General features: G+C 38.6%; 1 protein-coding gene across 4 annotated transcripts in view; it reads right to left on the bottom strand.

The window, feature by feature from the left end:
- Positions 1-21309, bottom strand: part of INPP4B (inositol polyphosphate-4-phosphatase type II B) — a 296612-nt gene that overhangs the window by 135157 nt on the left and 140146 nt on the right. Inside the window, exon 1 of one of the 4 annotated variants that reach the window (XM_084285789.1) lies at positions 6140-6226. The exons of the other annotated variants lie outside the window; for them this stretch is intronic. Coding sequence (XP_084141915.1) covers positions 6140-6151 — 12 coding nt within the window. The 5' untranslated portion in view covers positions 6152-6226. Of the gene's footprint in view, positions 1-6139; positions 6227-21309 lie in introns of those variants that run through there. 4 annotated transcript variants of the gene reach the window in all.

The following is a 21309-nucleotide window of genomic DNA, read 5'->3' as shown; positions in this document are numbered from 1 at the left end:
GATAAAACAGCTGGCAAGAAAGCAGATGCATAGAAAACAAAATTCAGAATCAGTCATGTTAGAGCAGTTACAAGATTTCAGTGTCACACATGCTCTTCTAGCATCAACAAGTTGAAACATACATACATATGGTTGGGACTAGTTTGACTGAATTGGCAAATAAAATAGTCGAATAGTTGCACCAACTGATGGGGTATTTTTAAGTAATACTCTCAATTTTACTTATTGCTCTCGTGCCACATCATTTTAAATTACTAGTAAAAATTCAAGAACACAGATAATTCTGTTGGATGGACTGAGGTAGATGTTGCATTAGTTAGAGTTTTTTTCCGACAATACAAGAAAAAAATTTAACTGAAGATCACAAAGAAATCTGTATGAAAGACAATTAAAATGACCAGAGAAATAGGCTACAAAAGAGCTGTTTGAATTCCAAACTCAAGTTTAGGAACAGGAGAATTGGGATAAAGAAGAGAAAGACAAAGGTCCTTCAGGAAAGCATTCTATCCTGAGGCATCATTTAAGCTGTTCTCTAAATGCCACTGCTATCCCACGTGAAAATGAAAGAGAACTTTAAAGAAAAAAAATAAATAAAAAAATCAGCTGTACATGCAATGGACTCATTTGAGGGAAAAAACTGCCTAATGACAAATAATACTTTATAAAAATACATGTAATATAGTGGAAAGAGATGAAAAGGACACATGCATGATTAGAAACTGCCTTTAACAAGTTATTCCACCTTTCCAAAGAGTGAAAAATCTCATTCACACGTATTCACCAAACTTGGTGATTATTTTGTACAGCACTAGTATCTTGGGTATTTTTAAGAAATGAGTATAGAAACCTTCATTCCAACAAACTTAAAATTCTGCACAAAACATGCCTGGATTATTCTATTTATACACAGTTAATTTCTGAACAGGAAGAAAGAATCAAAAGGATCAGAATGCTTTCAAGTGCTTTGACTAACAAAGCTGTATTATTTAAAATATCCAAAGGATTAAGAATTTAGCTGCCAGTTCAACAAAAACAAAACCAAATGAAACATTCCCATACAGATTTACTACTTCCATTTCACATGTATACGTAGGAATCATTAAGATGTGGGCTTTACTCAAAGATAGAAGACTGAAAATGAGAAGTTAATCCGAACTACATAGGTTGCTTATTCGTACACCTTCAGTGGAAACAGTCGAGAAGACGATGCTTTCTATTCCATCCTATGATTTCATGAAGTCAATCTGCTCAATTTTAAGCATGAAAAGATCTTAGAATAATATCTAATTTAATACTATTGCAAAAGCTTCAACTCTAAACTTGTCAGCATAAGCATCATCACAGTCTGAGAATCAGCACCAACACTATTAAATTCCTCTTCTCTTGCTTTTGAAAGGAACAGAATGGAGTAAAAACAAAGTTCATGTTGTTCAGTACATCACTCCCTACAAAAACTAAAACATACCTGAACTTATTTGAAAATCCACATTTAAAAATAATAGCTGAACATTCCTTTTTAAAGGTCTTGATTCAAAATGCATGCAAGGTTTCAGCTCCAGATAGTATTTGGATTAACAAAATATGCATGACAGGTCTGATTTAAATGCTGCAGCTTAAAATTCTCATCCTCCTACACAGAGATCACGGCACAGAAAGGCAGTGAATTACACACCACTCCATCCACCATCAACGCTCCACAAACCTGCAGGCAATTCACAACTGCATATATCTCAAGAGGGACGGTTTAAAGACTTATCTTATGAAGGTCCCCCAAAATCCAAAGAAATCTCAAGGTTGCTCTGAGTTAATATATTTACATTCCTCCTCATCTGTGAGAAAAGAAACTAAGATCCCTTGAAATAATTTCAGGAATTCATGAATACAAAAAAGCCATAATGTCAGGCCTCTGTCAGGAGAGAAGCCTACTCACTGTAAATAATAAGTGCTTAAAAATTTAAGTCCTATCTGTGAAGTCATGAAAACTCCGTCCTTATCTACTTTTCTACATACCATGTAACACACCATGTGGAATGTACCATCTAACATCAATTTTAAATCAGACTCCAGAACGGAGTGCTTAGGCTATTGGACTCACCATCCCGTAAGGCCAGGATGCCAGCACCCTGTTCCCAGTGCCCTCTCATTCCTGACACTGTGGCTATCGATTCTGCTGTCACCGTTCAATTCAGCTGTTTTATTCCCATAAGTAGCATCCTCATTCTTCGCATGCATCAGTTTCTTCCCATGGTAAAAAGTGCTAACACAGCGAAACATACAATTCCCGAAACTGCATCTCACCTTGTACACCACCACCACTCATTAGGAGAGGCAAGCAATGGCATTTTCAGCCTCTGTTAGAGAGAAATTATTCAGACTATATGATACCCAGAGAACACCCAGACCCTGCTTTTCTTTCCAACTTATATGCCAACGGCACCGTACCTCAAGGAGAGGATGGTTTTGCTTCCCTCAACAACCAGAGGAATGCAGAGTGCTGCAAGCCCCTGCAAAAGGATATTTACATCTCATCCTTGGCAGTGCTAGCAAGGATCGCACAGCAGAAGCAATTTTTCAGGATTTATGCAGTCCCCAAACGAAAAGTTTACTGAGCTGGTACGCCAGGTTTGCACTCTTTTCTTTTCTTCACTACCAAGAATTTAACACCCAAGTTTGCAGCACTTTTCACTTCACATAATTTATTATGAAATTTTACAATTAATGTGCAAAACGAAAGTAAAATGCAATACCGTATTTACATAATAAGTATCAGAAGGAAACATATGTAAAGAAATCCCATTATAAGAAAAAAACAATATTATTTCCCCCTTTTGGAGTTTTATTCATAACTGTTAGAAGCCTTTTGAGAAGACCCTATACTGCTGATGGACATGCATCAGGACTACTTCTTGGTACCCCAGGTTGTTACTTTCACAGATTATTCAAACACCAGAGCCTTGAAACTTGAATTTGTACTTAAAAATACTAGTGCTGCACAATCCATATTTAAATAAACTTGGCTCTTCCCAAAGACAGCATTAAGAAGCAATAGCTGCAAGTGTCACCATCACCATTCATATCATCAAACCTATGAATCCTTCTGTGTAGATTGAAAATCCTTTTATAATCATGCACTTCACTTTACAAATGTCTATACTCAGGAGATGTCCTGTCATTAGTACAGCTACCAACAACCACCTAAGCAAGCAGAAATCAGAAAAAATGGTTCAAAAAAAGTTGTCTGGTAGACACCTCCCCCCCACACCCATTCGTGTTTTTAATCTTTTGTTAATTTACTGCATTCCAGAAGCTACACATTTCTCAGGAGCATAGCTATTATTCATGGTTTGTTTCATTGGAGGAATGAAGAGTGTCATCTCAGTAAACTCTTCTTTCCAAGAAATAAGATCTGCTGACTGACCATCATTTTGCTTGACAAAATTTCTCTGTGAAGATAAGCACCAGTACCTAATGGATACCCTTGAAGAACACCACGCTTCCTGAGCAGAGGCTCAGTGTGCTTCCAGCAGTGCCTCCGTATAGAAGAGCAACAACAAAAGCCACTTCCAGTTATGCAGTTTAATTGTATTAACAGCAATATTTTTTCCTCTCACTTTTTCTCCCTTAAAATTTCCCACGTCCTCCACTGCTAACAAACAGTTCCAACACATTCTTTACAAATCCTGCTCCACTGGCAACCCATGAATCATCTGGCAAAACAACTCCTCTTGTGTGGAGGGCACCGCTAAAGGTTGCCCTGTGCCACAGTGCCAATCAAGCACAAACACCTCCTTCTGAGACAGCAGGAATCAGCATGGTTATGCTGATCTTATGCTCAGAAAAGAACTTCACACCTTTCTACGTACATATTTTTTTCCTTTTTTAGCAACCAGAAATTGAGCTAGGCACTAGAGAGCTGCCAGTCCTTGGTCATAAAGTTCACATGATGAAGTCCCCTCTTCACTGAACTTACACATCTGCAGCCTTTCTCTGTTGAGGCCTTTGTGAGCTGCATCTGTGGAGTTTCAAGTTCACAACCATGCCCTTCAGCTTTCTTTTAACATCAGCCACAACAAGTGATCAAACACATTCCTGAACATTACAGACCTGCATCCACAATGGAGTTTCATATAAATTCCTTGTTGTAGGAATATTTAATTGTTGTACTTGCACTACTTTGGCCATTTTCCTGGAAAATGCACACAGCAGCCTGAGTTCAGTGATTGTTCTCTAACCCAGTCCTCACTTTCCTGCTTTTTACTTGCACAGAATAAGTTCTGTTCTTTGCATGTATGAAGAACATTTTCTCACAAATGGCTTTGTGCTCCAGCAAATAACAGGAATTCCTGTGCAATACATCAGGAGAGTCTGACACATGCATTTCACGTTGAAATAAACCAAAACCACCACCACCAAACATAAAACATGCTACAGAACATTTCCACATGTTTGTATGTTAAAACAAGCAATAGCAACACACAAAAATTAAAAATACGTGTCCCTAGGGAGCAACAAGAAAACTGATCAATATAGTATTTTGGTGAAGGTTACACACAGGAACACTTAAAGGTAGCTATTAAGTAATAGCCAGCTCAAATCTCATTGCTTTTTTCTCGTCATCCATAGTAATAGCCAGTGGAACTCACACCTCAAAATATCCCTTCCTGCAACAAAGGGTTAATAAACCCAGGACCTGCAGCACAGCTTTGCGCACCAATTCTCTGTGACACTCCCTAATTCATCACTGGTAGAGGATGAACTCTGGCTACAAGACCATGAAGAGAAAAGTTCTGCTTCTACTAGCTTCATTACCATGTGCTTTCAAACATTTGACTGAGAAAAAGAAATGCCATACGCTCCTATTATTTGGTTTAGCATTTGAGAAACTGTTTTTAAATTCTTGCTCCATCCCAATCATTACTCTGCCCTTGGAAGGGGTGAGGGAAAACTTCTCCCACCATATGCCCCAGGAGTAGCAGAGATGGGGACAAATGACTCGGGGAATTTAGCTGAAGAACTAAAAATACTCCTCTCCGTGACTGATACATTTACAAGGGGCACAAAGAGTGTCACTTCAAAGCTCCTCACTGGTCAACACAGAAAGCCTCCTTGTCCCTGTACCATGCCTACTGTCTTTCTGGAAGAAAGAAAAAAGATATGCCCAGTCAAGTGCAAATAAGTTGTTGCACTTGGATGAAATCTCAATTTTAATGCCCCTGGTAGCCCACCAGCACCTTAACTGAGGAAGAAAGATTGATTTTTTTTCCCCTCAGTTAGAATGGCGATACTTACTATCAGAGTAGCGATCTAAAAGCAGGGACCTCCACTAACCAAGAACAAAGGACTCACACTGAAGCTTTGGAAACGCCTACGCAACAACTGTATCCGTGAACAACAAAATCTACGGTCTCATGAATAAAGACTCCAACTTATTCTCAGCTTCTTAGTGTTCTTCTGCTTAAAGCCATTAATAATGATAAAAATGACAGAATTTTGTTAGGTAAAAGAACTTCCTTGCAACCAAGTATTGTTGGAACACATAAAAGGATTTATTGCATAGATGGAAGTTTGGCATTTTTGTTTTTTACATTACCTTCTATTAAGAAGAAAAAAGTTAAGTACTTACCACCCCATGCACTTCTCATTAGAACACCAGGTGCTTTCCCCCATTTTATTAAGGCAGAAGCTTTTCTTTACCTTACCACTACATCTGTGCTTAGCATCTTCAGACATGAAGCTTTGTTACCCAACATGCAGATAGTAGCCATGCACGCAAACATACTTCATCTCATGTGTTGAGGTCATTCCATAAAAATCAAAGCCTCTGCAGAATGAAAGTATTTGTGACTTGCCTTTGATAACACAGTAAGCCTGCGGTAAAATTAAGACCATCAGTTCATGTCTCCCATTCCACATACCACAGGATTACTCAGCTTCCTTCCTCTGTACGCAGTTGGGGGTATCCCCCTAACAAACTTAGTTATGTATTCCAAAACACTGTGCTATTTAAGTACCTCTTCAAAGCCCAAGACCTAATTGAAACCATCCCAAAATAGCATGTCACAGCCATGCAATCCAGAGCTACACCAAGAGCCAGGACATTCAGAGAGTTCTGATGAGCAGCTCCCATACTGCCACTCACCCAGCACACCATTCAAGTGATTTATTTCCTCAGTGGATTTAGAAGCTTGGCTTGCAGAACGCAACAGGAACCACAGATCTATGTGCACATTTTTGTTCTGAAAGAGAATTTGGATGCTGACCTCAGAGAAGATAGATTACGTATGAAATATATATATGAAGATACACAAAGAGCCATGGCTGCTTAAAGAATTTTCTTTCATAATCTCAGATCCTGGTGGTACATTATTAATACCAGTTACTGTAATTTAGTATTTTAAAATGCCAAATTTAAATTATTTTGGCAAACAAAACCATTGAAGTTGGATGTGATAAAAGCAAATTGTTATTTTGTACATTATGTTTTCAAAGTTTTCTCATTCCGGTTATAAAAAACAGATGCTTTCAAGGAAAATGGAAGTATTATTTTTTCCACTCACAATCTAAAACTTTTGGATTTCAAAGACAGGTCCAGTGCCTAATGGCATTAGTGAAAGTTCTTGCACGAGCTCCATACTTCATTTCTGTTCTCAGGCAAAGGAAGCAGAAGAAAGCTTCAACACCTTGAGAAGTGAAAATGTACTCATTGCTCATATTCACCAAGGCACTTTCTGATGTCTTTTCTACAGTAATGCCTCCTTCACATATCCACACTAAATTGATTGTCTAAACAACTCTTTCTTTCACTTCCACCTCCCACTTCCCTACACTCGATACCCAAACACTAAATAATGCAGTAACAGCACCATCTTTGAAACAAACTCTAGTTATTTGAATGCTCAGGTACTAAACCTGGTTTTCCAGTGCTGCACGCTTTCAGCATGCCAACATACAGGCGGCATTTCCACTCTAACAACATCAAAGCTGCTAATGGATTTGTTTTTTCAACACCAGGAAAACAAGGAGAAAACATAAAAAGAGACAAGAATTAATGCCAAAACTTTCGAACTTCTAGATCATGAAGAATGAAATCACAGTATAATTTGAAATACCTGTGATACCCTAGCCCTTTCACCAAGATACCTCACAGGAAAAGAAATGGATTCAACTAAGTGCTGACTGGCAGCAATTTAGGAAGAAAAGTACTAAGACTTATATATCCATATAATTAACAGGGAAAGAGTCAGCAAGTGCCACAAGAAATATGATGTTTAACAGGTATTTTTAAAACACAAAGACCTGTTTTGTTTTTATTTGTAACATAGGTACTGTTTGAAACAAGGCTGTGGTGGAGCTCCTAGCTATGCTCATGTGAATTAAGAAGCAAACTCACAGTCAAGTCATACCATTATAAAAACAGGGGATTCATTTCTAAAAGAGAATCTAGTGTAAAAATTTGATTTCATTCAAATCTTAAGCTTCAACTTTAACAGCTAAAAATAAAGGCATTTTCACAGCTGTAAAAACAAAACCTGTTTGTTTGTTTTTTAACTATTCAGTACGCCTCCTGCATATTAATTCTATGTTGCCAAATCACACCAAAAATTAACGTCATTAATTGATGGCCTGTATTTTCAAACTCAGCTTAGAAGTTTTGTACTTCAGTGCTATTTCTTACACAACATTCCCTGAACAAAGCAGGCAAAGGGGAGAACGTGGTCTGAGGACCTATCATGAACATTCAAAAGCCTAAACCTTTTTTTTTTCTTCTGAAAAAAAACCTGACCTGTTCTTTCCTTTAAAGACAAAAGCCTTGGACAGAATCCTTATCTCTGTGATTTCCAAAACCGTGAAGGAGAAATAAATGCTTCGCAGCAGAAAACTGCATAAAGCTCCAAATCCTATTTTCTCCACAGAAAATCAATTACTTGATAAACAAGAGAAAATTACGCAACGAATTAAATACATTAAAAAGATGTATTTTTCTGCAGATGCAGAAACTGCTGCCTCAGTCTCTTCTTCTACTCTCTGAACTTGAAGTTCACAACAGACGTGACCCTGTCTATACTTCACTCGTTGCCAATTCCATCGTTTCCTCCCTTATTACATCTTAACTCAGTTTTCCATAATCTTACACCCATTATATGCATAAAGCTTTCCCTTTTTTCCTCTGTAATTTCACCAAATGCTGTATCATTTCACACCTTTCACTTTCTTTCATTGCTATCCTAACACTCTATGTATGCTTTCTAATTCTACCTGAGTTACATCTGAGAAACCATTAAAATAATCCCATATTAAATAAAGCATCAACCAAATAAATATATATGTATGTTCTCTTGTCCTTAGACCATTTTATGATCCCTGAAATTTTTTTTCTTCATGGATTTTCAGCTGCTCCAGACTTCCTGTTTATTCTTTTTCTAGGTGTCCTTCAACCCCCTTGGGTAGCTCTTCTGTAGAAGACCACGTACACTACAGAAACTGTAACCGAAACAGAGGAAATAATTCTCTTCTGCTGCATTGATATTGAGCCACCATAAGTACAAAAAGACATGATAGTGAAGAATAAGTCGGAAAGTAAAAAGTTAATCCTAATATTCAACCGAAAAAAGCAAACATAATTAAATTGATACCATTCCTAGGGTTTGACTGTAGTATTATCTCAGGTAACAACCCAAAGCTGTCTACATCTTAGTATTTATAGATATTAAAACTCTGTCCAGATGAGTCCATTAGCAGAGTTGCACATATCTTATGCAGAAATTCTTCTTCAACTTCAGTTATACTTCCACGGAGCATATGGACACATGCATGAAATCCAGTAGTATGGGAATCATCTAAAAAATAATGACTGTCAAACTCACATTAGAAAAATACACATGTTCATTAAATGGAGATCAAGCCAGACTGATTTCTTATTTTTCTTCAGTAAGATAACTGATTGTCTCGACAAAGGAAATGCACTAGCTCTTATCTTCTGAACTTCAATAAAGCATTTGATATAGTGCCTTTTCAAAAATTATTAGTCTGCTGAAAAGAAATTAGAGAGATTAACAGACTAGCTAATCAGGAAATGGTAGGTTTCAAACAGTAATGAGAGTTCCTTGAGACTCAGTCACAAGGCTAATTTTATTTCATATTTTCACTGAATACTACACAAAAATCATAGCAGCTTTATAATGAAATTTAAAAGACAGAACCTATAATGAGCAAAGGCTCAATATGATACAGAAAGAATTACACACATAGGATCTTAGTAACAAAAACATAACCATATTAAGTGCTAGGTGATGCATTCAATTAGTTACAACTAGCACTTCCTCTATAAGCTAGACACACATTTGTTCAGAAAATACAGCAGCAGAAAGACTTAAGTGTATCATTAATAAACAGGCAGAATATGAGGCATGGACAACTTCAAGAAAGTAAATAAGCTTTTTCAGATGCATCAGGAATGGTATTTCCACTTTATCAGCAATACTATGTACATTTGCCATTCGTATTCAAGAAGCAGGATTAGGACGTTGTGAAGAATGGTAAACCTAATTTTAGGTAAGAAGATTGAAATAGTTAAACTTATTAAGCATCAGAATACAAAAGCTAAAAGAAGGGATAATTATTCCAAAGAAATGCAACTGTGCATAAAAGGAAGGAGAAGAGCTATTTAAACTAAGGTAGCATTCCCCAGACTTTAAAACTAGGGATGTTGGAAATAAAACAGGCAAGGGCAATGGACCTTCCAATTTCACTTTTTCACATATATTTGACAAAAGACATTCTTAGCGTACAGAGATGAAATAGATAAAAGTCACTATCTGGACACTGGATAATACTGAAGCCATTCAATGACAGATCACCTTGTGACTCAGCGTAATTCTCTCCCTCTTTCAGAAAAAGATAAATTTTTAGCTTAGTGAACTCCCCTCAGAAAGACTGTTATTTCTGAATTTAATTGAAAAAATGTAAATCCTCTTTGAGCTTTACTCCTCTTGAATTCTTCTGAGTACTGCTTGACTACCGTCATGCTTGCATTACCCCGAGGGCAGTGACTACTGCTCCCTAACAGAGCAGACACTCAGCTACCAAGCCTGCATGATTTTTAACCATATAGCTTACAGAGACCCAACATTCACCAGGCACCACAAACTGGAATACCTAAAAATGACTGCATATTTTTATTCGCTGTGATGTATATTCAAACTGTCATCGTAAGAGATTCCTGCACCAAAGTCCCCATATAAATTTAAGAGTTTAGTATTATATCTTTCAATATTTAGCCTAAAGCAAGTTTTCATGCCCAACTTGCAAAACTCTGAAAAGAGAAGTTTATAAAGGAGATGCTGACAGAGCTGAATTTTCATAAATGTATTCTCATTGCAGTCATCATAATTTCCTTTTCAGTGGTCATGTATAACAATGATTTATAAGTACAGACTTTTCTGTAACTAAGAGCAGGAGTAATGAAGACATCATTTGTATCACAGTTGAGAAGTTTAACTGCTAAGTTGCTCATTAAAAAGCCAGGGGCATAGGTTGAATCCAAATTTCCTAATTGTCTTGAACAATTTTATTTATTACTATCTCCCTTTGTCACATATCTACTCTTGCTTTACCCCCTTTAAAACAAGATCTTCAGTCTTTTTCAAAAACTGAAAACCATTCAGATTTAGTGTACCTGTTCTCACTGTTCTGAATGGTCAGTTAAATTTTAAGATGGGTTCAACCACTTAAATAACCAACAGAAATCTTCATCCTCTCTAAAAAACAAAAGCAAGCACTGCATGGATCAACAAACTTAACCATGTAGTAAAAAAAAAAAAAAAAAAAAAAAAAAAAAATGCTCTTCAATTGAACATTTGGTTTACAAAACACAGCAGACATTATGTAACAACTGTGAAATTAGAAACAAATTCAACAGCGTATTTCTCTCCAAATATATAAGAAAAAATATATTATAGGAACCATCTGTGTGCTGAAGTACAAGGAAAGGCAAACAGAATTTTAGGATGACTGAGACTAGACAGAGTGAGATCTACTCAGCTTCCCAAGATAAGTGTTAGGGAAGTGACGTGTCACATTAATAGTATTTCCAAATTCAGTCCAAAACATTTCAATGGAAATAACTTGTTCTGCTGAATTACACCTCTCCCCCCCATACACTCAGCTGGGCCACATCATATGATTAGCCCAATAGTTGACACAACAAATCTTCTGAAAACATGCGCCACTGCGTAGGCTGCTCTATAACCCCCCTCTCATTGTAGAAGAGCTGTAATCCATCTTCCTCTAAGTGACAGCAGCTACAAGTGGCTCTGAGGGCCACATACTTAGAGTTTGAAAAAGGTGGTGACAGATTTCTTCAGGCATCCCTAAAAGTGCCTAAGTATACAGAGAAAGACTAAAAGTACCTGAGTACCTAAAAGTAAATAAAATAGGAAATTGGATGACTAACAATCACAATCCAGACAGCAGCCCATTGGCACCTTTAGATCTGAGAGGTATGGACAACTAAGTAACTTGCCATAACTCAACCCCTAACTCTTATCATCATCTTAGGTGAAATGAAAGTTCTAACACAGAAAAAGATACACGAACTCAGGTCTGATTCCTTAAAAACACCTTTTTCAGTGGTCATGTATATACAGTCAATCCAGTACCATCCCGGACCTTTCAGTTTTTTTCCAGTCTAACGTATCAACTATGATTTCCTCTATGACTACTCCTGTAGCAACAGCACATAGATTAGCTGCATATTCTATTAAGGGAATATCATTGTTATATCAGGAGAATGGCTTTTTCTTTTTTTTTTTTAAACACTGTTGTGGTCTCTGTAGGTTAAGAGACAAAACATAACAGAAAGCGACAGGAAGCACAGCCTGTCACAAATGACATAAAGCTAGCTCTAAAGGTGAACAAAAATTATATAAGAATCAAATCTCATCCTCTGCAGCTGCCACCTGAACAAAACACATTCAATAAAAACCATGCCAGAAATTCTCTTCTGTTCCAGGTAACGTGCCTCATGCTTTAAAAATAGGCCTAACAAGGTAGGGCCATGCAACTGAGGCTGTCACAAACTATCAAGCCACTTGAAGGTGAGAAGAAATTGTTATTTTTAAAGCACTTTTCAGAAATCTAGACGTTTGCCAGCAGACCAGACAAAGCTGACTAAGCCCTGGAGGCAAAGCTTCTCTGTCCAAGCCCATAGAGATGCTGCTGCTGCACCTCCAGCTCCTGGCTTACTGCTGATCAGGCGAGGACCTTTCACCACCCATGGGTGCTGGAGAGGCTGTGGAAAATCAGGTTTGATTCCCTCCCGCACTGACTCTGTGAAGTCTCCAGAACTCATAGGTAGGAACTTCAACAATAAATGTGATTGTATCAGAAGTTCATAGCGAATTAACTATTTCCATGAAGATCAGTGAGGCATTCATCCTTCCTTTCTCCTCCCTGCTTTTTTCCCAGACTCCCTTTCAGTCCCAAATACGGGCAGATAACTGATTAAGCATTTCTTAAAATACTGGATTTGAATATTATTTTTGGAAATCGTTAGCTAAATTTCCATATACGTTTACAGTACAGAAAATTTTCATGACAAAGCAATTTTCTGACTCAAATTACATCCAGAATTCAATTCAAACCTTATAAAATACTAACAGCTCTGGGGAGAAAATATGCCTTGTACTACTGTCCAGCAACATCATTTTTGATTGTAAGCACTGCTGCAATTCACACTGTCTGTATTGAAGATTGCCAACAGAATTCAGTTAGACAGAACGTCACTACTCATCCTGGATGTGCTTGACTTTGTACATTCTCACTCATCACGAGGTCTTACTCCCAAAGCAGAAGTCCAGCAGGCTGTGTCACAGCTAGGTTCTTGATGTGACTAGCTACACCTGCCTCTAAAGCTTTCCAGTACCTTCAACAAGGTATTTCTTCAGCTCTTATCTTCAAGTAGCATTTAGTGTTGCTGTATCTCAGTCAAACAGCTGTTAACTCCACAGATGAGTACATTTAACTTCATCTTAAGCATCTCTCTCTTTTCCATATAAAAGCTACATCCAGAGAAGACTTGAGGATCCACATTCCCACTGCAATACTGCAGTGCACATGTACTTTCTGCTGGAGGACTGACAGTGTACCGAAGGCACTAATTCAGTTTTTGAACTACTCCTCTGAGTTTTCTGAAAAATAACTAGCACTGCACTAGTCAAATTCACTGATATATGTGCAGATGTGGTTAGGTCTCTCCAACAGAAATTCTTCCACTGGCTTTCCTAGCACCAGCACACTACCACGTCCTGCTGACAGACCTGCCCGAGCTCCAAAGCTGCTCCAACAGTTCAAGCAGAGGTGAAGGGAGAAGCACTACAGCCTTTTCACCGGATAGCCCTCTTGCTGAACAACTGTGCCACGTGGCAGCTTTGAAGCTGAGCTACAGCTTGATTGTTAAAAGCATAATGGGCGAGAGCTGTGCAGATCACTGGTTGAGCACCCTCCAGCTTAGTCCAAGGACCTCTCGTTCTCTTCCAGCCTACAATTTACATGTATATACACGGGTTTATGCAAAAGTGAGGGCAGGCAGCTTACCATCAGGAAGCAATCACAGAGACGGTGGACTTGACAAAACTTTACAAGGATGCCACCATTACAGAATGTAACAAGGAAGAACAACCAGTCACAAATAACTAACACATGGTTAAATTTTTTTTCCAACATAAAAATAATTATTTGCTGACACCAGGCTTTTATTTTAAAAACAACAGGATATGGATGTGGAATTCTTCAGACTAACAGGACAGTCACTCTGCTTGCCTGTTTTTGAGGACTTCTCTCTGTTTTTGAAGACTTCTTCTTTTGAAGACTTGCCTGCTTCTTCTGTTTTTGAAGAAAAACCTCACACAACTACATACACCTTTCAGAATTTCAGCTTTCTCTCTTGCAAACACTATTACTGTTCAGAAACTAACCTCTATTCCAGGCTGCAAGCAGCGCCTTGCCATCAGATTCCCTGACAGCCTGATCTCCAGAAATTATGCTACACAGAAATTCTGACTCTCCCAGTCAGCTACGAATGGTAAGCTCAAAGAATAATCAGGCCAAGGATTCTACCAGATTGAAGTACAGAAAAACAGGAAAGTTCCCTTTCCTCCTCTCCCTAAAGGACCCCAAAATGACAAAACCCTAAAACCACACCAAGAGAAGACCAACACACAGGTGAACATGCCTGGGGCACGTTTACCAAACACTTGCAGGCTGCTTTGTCTCACATCACCTTCTAAAAGAGGATACATGTCATGGAAGAAAATAGGTGAACTACAACAAAATGACTCGATGACCTTGAGGTCTCTTCCAACCTAGAAATTCTGTGATTCTGTGATTCTGTGATCCTCTAAAATACAAATATATTACGGGAGGGGGAAACAAACCAAAACCAAGACCACCAATAGCTTGCTTAATAGACTGAGTAATTTCCCTTCACTTCTTGTTCCTCTCTAACTGATTCAATAGACAGCTCATGTTTTTTGGGGGACTAACATAGCAGTTAGGAGAGATGCTAAAACGCTGTTTTCCTTTTCCTGGGGAGCTTTAACGCTGCTGGAGCAAACAGGCTTTTTGTTGTGTTCATACTGACTGCACTACTGATTACGGTGGTTTGGGTGTCTGAAAACAGAAGAAAACACCGGGCTCTCTGCTCCCTCCCACAGGAGGCTGCTCCTGGGTCCTACCTTAGGACCACTCCAAGAAAGGAGCAGGGGAAAAGAATGCACCACTGCACTGCGACAAAATACTCTGTGCGGTGGCCATCCCTAAATCAACAGAAATTTATCCACCAGGAGAGGAATGCTAACTGACAAGGCCAAGGTTGTTTTAATGGATAGCGAGACTCTGGACAGAAGACTTGCACAACGTTGCACATATACAGAAAAAGTCTTTTAAGATGCTTCTCAGTGGAAAGGGATGTACGTACCTATGCTTTAATTTATACTGCAAGAACAGCCTTTCTTCCGTCACACCCAAGTCTGAAAGCCATTTGGGCGCAGTTAATTATTCAGAAACCTCCCTGTCACAGGGGTGATGTTATTTCAGAACAGGGTAGCAATAATTGGGCAGTAACTGTCCACAGCTTCCACATTCAAAGATAATTTCTTGAGTGAGAGCTTTGCAATTACTTCTTTTTGAAAAGCTGCCAAGTTATTCCCCAGGAACAGAGGCAGTGAGAATCTATAGCTATAACAAATCAAGGACCTCCATGCTCGATTTCACTAAGGCTGCTGTGTGTCAAAATCCAAGCCTTCCAAGCATCTCAAAGACACAGTGACTGCTGCCTTCTACAGGAAATAAATCACATTTGTCCCACATGGCAGTTTTTCCATAAGGAAGCAGACAACCCTCTCTGAAGTCATCTCAGAAATAGTTTTCTCCCATCCCCAAATTTACAAATCTGCATTTTAAGACAAAATGATCCATACAAATGCTCATGGTGCAGATGCTGTTGCAATCAAATGACTTAGCTTTTATCTCTTCTTGTATATATGGGGATAAAAAGTGCTACTGACTGCCTCTGACACTCCCAGTCAAGTGTCTGAAGAGCAGCAGGGAACATAAAGCTGAGATGCAGTGATACCTCTGGGTCCTGCCCACAGATTTTGGTGAAACAGGTACAGGCAGAAATCTGCAGAATGCATTTGTTCAAATAGATCCACAAAAGATACTGTGCTACACTCTGCCTTACTTCTGCTCTACAAAAATAACATTTTTAATTTGCGTTGCCTAAAAACAATTTAATAATAGATGCCTGTATTGCTGTTACACAAACAAATCCAAAGCAATGCAGACAAACAGGTGAGATGCACAAAGACTTCAGTTTCCACCTGAAATTCCTGTGCATATCAAACTAGCTCAATGTCATACACACATCCTTAACAAAACACCTTTCTGCACAGCAATATATACACAATTGGTGCAAATGTACAGCTCTTTGGTGTGTATGACAGCATGCCTGCTCCTCTGCTTTTAGACAAAACACATTCCTCTAATTTCTCCCCAGAGAAAGACCTCTGAATTGCACGTGGAGATGGCTCAGGTATTAAAACTTTACTGTCAAAACTGACAGGACAGTCTTTGCTAATTGGTGTGTTTGGGTTTGCTCTATACTAGGATCCTGTGATAGCTCTAAGAGCCACCAGACCAGTCATGTTTAAAATGCTGTGCCTTACCGTAACATGCTCAAATCTGCATGAAAAGCTGGCAAAGAAAAACTTCAGGGGGAACAAAATACATTCACATATCCTTTAAAATTCAAATAAAATAGAAAGCCATAGTGTGCCCTACTCTGAATTAGAAAAAAAATCTTAAAGTACTTTGGATAATCATGACTTGCAGATTTTCATTTCACATTAGTGAGAACGCATACATGACAAAGAATTTAAGGATAATAATATTGCCAGAATAAACATCAACAGCTGCACAATACTATAAAAATCTTCAGCTACGCTTGCTTTAGAAATATTATGACTGTGATGACAAGAACTCCAAAAGAAGGGAAAAAAAAAAAAACCTTCAAACTCTCAACATCCCTCAACATACAGGGTGGGGAGAGAACAAGGGGCACTCACCAAAAAGACTGAATATAGTTGCAGATTGCAATGCATCAGCTATCCTTTCTATCTGGAAAAACAAAGTGTTTTGGACTCATCGAGACCAACTACTGGGTCCCCAAAAGACCACCCAAAAATCAGACCCTGTGTCTGAGAGCATCTTCCAAACACTTCTTGAACTCTGGCAGCCTTGGTGCCATGACCACTGTGCTGGGGAGCCTGCTCTACTACCTGACCACCCTCTCAGTGAAAACTCCAAAAGGTGAGAAATTGATTTATTTATTGCTTCTCATCCATGCAAACAGAATAAGATATGACTGTTTACTTACATGTGTGCTGGTTCTTTTTTGTTTGTTTGTGTCTCTTACTTTCTGTTCTATATGCCCTGGAAGACTTCCAAAATAAATTCTTCCTTAGTCATTTGATTTTGATGCAGAGCATACACTCACCATGACTCCTGCATGTCAGAAATCTGGGGCCACCTGCTCTCTTTGAATTTGACCCAAGCGTTGCGTCATATTGATGGGCCTAACAGAGCACTCCAGCAGAAGAGCTGCACCACCACGTAACAACAGGCTTCCATAACACCGGAGTCTGTGCCTCACAGTACACTTATCTGCCTTTTTTTCACTCTAAGGTACAAAATCAATACAACTGCATATTAAGAGGAAGGCAGAAGGACTGGAGAACAGGTTACTGCTGCCATCACAGCATGCTGTAATTGCTTTAAAGCAATATCATAAGACATAAGCCTTTCGGCTCTGAAGCCTGGCTACAGGGAAAAGCAAACTCGTTTCAGAGATACCAACACAAAAACGCATAGGAGGGCCACATAAACCATCAGCTTCTGAAAGACTATGCCCATCCCCTGCTGTAGTGCCCTAGGCTACAACAGCACTCCACATACTTCGTCAGGGCTCAAATACCTTCACCTCTTCAGTAAGCACAGTGCCCATGATTTTACACCACGTCAGTTTACTCCTCAGTGAAAGGAAACCTCTCTCAAAGTCCCACAACCCTATAAAGCAGCTGATGCTTGGTTCAGTGTAACTGCTTTGTACACTGAAACCTAAGCTCAACTGCTAAAGTCCAATCAGATTTATACTGTTAGGATTTTTAGTCAAACACCCACCCCCAAGAATTTGGGTCAGCCAGACACTAGGAGAGAACTGAACACACTGAGCTTTGACCATGCTGTGGACCAAATTTCTCCTTCCTTCTCCTGCCTCTCTAGCCAAAACTACACAAACAGTGCAGTTTCTTAAAACACAACCGAACACATTCAAAAGGGAGAGGCTTTTTTCCTCCCTTTGTGATCACACAGTCCCAGTTGAACAGGACAACACAAAGAGGAGATGAGCCGAATTCTCAGTTCTGGCATGAAGAAAACCAAGCATGGAGAATTTGTTTCTGTAATATCATCGAATCACAGAACATTTTGGGTTGGATGGGACCTTAAAGCCCACCCAGTTCCAACCCCCTGCCATGGGCAGGGACACCTCCCATCAGACCAGGTTTCCCAGGGCCCCATCCAGCCTGGCCTCCAGCACACCTCCAGGGATCCACAGCTTCTCTGGGCAGCCTGGTCCACTGCCAAGTAATACACTGTCTAATAATTATGTAAAGAGGCTTTGATTACAATAAAATTCAATGATACACACATTTCTAAAGGCACTGGAATTCCCAAATGATTACACAAGCCTTTCATGTTTATTCATCAAGTATTTAAAATACAGCAGAATATAAAATACAGCAGAATACAAAACATTTAGCTAGTTTACTGGGAGCAATCTACTAAGTTCTTCTAACAAAACTGCTCAAGAAAAGTCTCAAATTATGTCCAGAACCTATGATTCTTTCTTAATTTGAAATGGAGTTATTTGTGCTGCTTTACTTTATAAGTACAAAGTTTCAAATGCAAACATTCACTGTTTCTACCATATCCGTGACGGTAAAGAACACTTTGGTTAGACACATGGTGGAGGGAAAAAAATCTGTGCTAATAGATTGAATTTGTTCTGTTTTCTATTTCCAAGAGTACTCACAACAAAACTTTAATAGGAAAGAATTTTTTCCATTTTGAACTGCCTACGATCATAACACAAAAATGCAAGACTTAGCACTGTTTCAAATACATTTCTTTTTATTCCATCAATTCTTGTTGTATTTAAAGATACTAAATATCATGCAGAAGTATTTTTGCACCGAAGGATCAGATTTCAAATATACTGTACCTTCTATTTTATCTTAATATTGCTCAGTGCCTTTCTATGAACTGAGATGCCTGAGAATTTGAAACAAATATGATTTTCAAGATGCTAAAAATTCGAGATAAAAACCCACAAACTTGCAGGAAGTCTTTTCATTATTTTCATTAGTCCTAAACCATGTTTTGAGAAAAAAAATGAAGTGTCTTAGTGAAGATTAAGAGGCAAAAGCTACATTATTAACATCTATTTTTCTTTCTTTTTCAACATTTACGAGAAATTCATTTCCACTAATATACAATTTCAACAGCAAGGAAAAAAAGGGCACAAAATTATTTATTTATTTATTTATTACTGTGGTATAAAAACTATTACATGTAACAAAGTACTCTAAAGCCTTATTTGGAGGAAAAATGCCGCAAATAAAAAACATGAAAAATGAAACATGAGGAGCTCACAGTTGATTTTTCAAGGAGTTCAACACATCCACTCAAAGTTACAAGTGCTTCTATATCAACAAGAGAGGCATGTATTTGAGAGATTATTTTCCAGGTAGATTAACTACCAAAAATGAATTGAGCAGGCAAAACGGAGCCTTCCATACTGGGAAAAAAAAAAAATCTTAAGTCATTCACTGCTTATTTTTTCACCTGCAGGGAGTGCCTCTCATTTTTAAGTACCGAGCAGCTATAGATGAATATGGCAACTGTTGCATCTATGATTATTATAATTAGGTACAAACATATGAGCTGTTTTCTCGAATGTCTGTTTGCCTTTTATGCATTTTAGAGTTTGTGCTGGTGTGATGGGATTAACTGATCATTCAGTTAAACAACAGGTAAGTCCACAACCCGAACAGCCAACGCTTACCCTTTGAGTCATTCAAACTTGCCTGTGTTGCCACGTTTAGTAGAAGAAAATCCTACATGCTTGCAAAGTCTGGATGGCCCAGGAACCTGCTGCCTGCCCCTAGGGCTGCGTATCCAACCTGACGGCATTACTAGCCACCTCTCCTTGGGATGCAGGAAACACCTGGGCCCAAGGCTCTAGCAGAGGAAACAGACCAACCTTTTGCAGGGACAGAAGCCCATTCCTCAATCCGAGCTGATGTTTCAATAGCCAGATTGCTTCCATACTGACTAAAGAAACACCTTGCCTCCTCTACCCAGCCTTCTATGCTAGGTCCCCCTAGGTCATTAGAAATAAGACAGTCTGACAACCACCTTGGAAGTTGGACTATTCTGACGTCTTCCGTGCTAGATTAGCAAGGGAGGGAGTTATCTATAGATATGCATATACAGAGTACATGTAGAGGAGTGACACACTTGGAAGTATTTTGGACAGCGCTAACAGATTAGAACAATTGTGCCTATGTTACCAAAATCCATACCTAGTTAAAATGAGTTCTACCGAAAAAGATTACCGTTTGTTTTCCTACATTTAAAATGAGCAATTTCCAAGGCATCCTTCATATTCTTAGGGAACAATTGGTCTCATCACTCACAGTTTCACAACAGTTTACCAGAGTCAGCTTTTAGCATCAACCTTTGCCTGATGTGAGACAACAGCAGCATTTGATTGACATAGCAGGTAAAAAACAAAGAGGAAAATTACCAAACAGTAGATCTCAACTTTCCCTGAAGACACAGCAATAAGGAAGAATTTGCCTCAATTGGAAAAAAAATATAAAAGAGTACGGAAAAAAAGTAGGAAGACAAATGGGATGTTTTGGAAGAGATGGATTTTGCAAAACCAAGTCCCTCCCCACTGAATTTTCAAGGTCTAGGCACAAACAGCAGTTAAAGCTACAAATGGACTAAGTTCAACGCACCTGTAGTTGTTCTGGTCTTGACATTTATCCCCAGTTCTCTTACAGATTCACTAAAGTGTAAGAAACCTTTTTTCCTTACACCTCAGCCACTTCAAAGAAGTATTTTGTTTCAATCTCAAACCAAATGAAAGTCAGTAGCTTGAATTTCCCTTTATGTTTCCAGACTTTTAAGAAATACCAAGAAAGACAGACAACAATGCTTAGGTGCATTCCACCCGCACACAACCAGAAGAACAGAAACAAATTTCCTCCCCCTATATTGCCATTACTGGCATTTGGTGACAGTACAGAATTTGAAACAAAAGGAAAACTGAATCTATCAAGTACATATTCATGAAGAAAGTCACAAGAATCTTAAAAGAAGCTTGAATAAAGGATTATTACAAGTATTTCTGTGGGTAGGACAGTGGTACAGTGCAATATTGCTCTATTAAAAATAAAGAAATAAGTTTCTAATTTAAGGCAATATTTCTCCACAAATCCTGCAGACATGACAGCGAACAGAGCTGAGAAAAGGAAGAATGTGAAGTGCTTTTTCTTTAAACAAAGAGCAGCACTTTCAACGCTACTTTGAGTTTTAAAGAAAAAAGAAGCCTTGCTTCAGAAGTTCTAGCGTTCACAAGAGCGAGGCACTAAGAGCACTCCGGTGCAGGCAGAGTGCAGGGAG

Source organism: Netta rufina (genome assembly GCF_964035555.1).
Source record: "Netta rufina genome assembly, chromosome: 4".
In the NCBI taxonomy this organism is placed as follows: domain Eukaryota; kingdom Metazoa; phylum Chordata; class Aves; order Anseriformes; family Anatidae; genus Netta; species Netta rufina.
The sequence above is the reverse complement of the archived record's forward strand: the minus strand, read 5'-3'. Positions and strand labels throughout refer to the sequence as shown.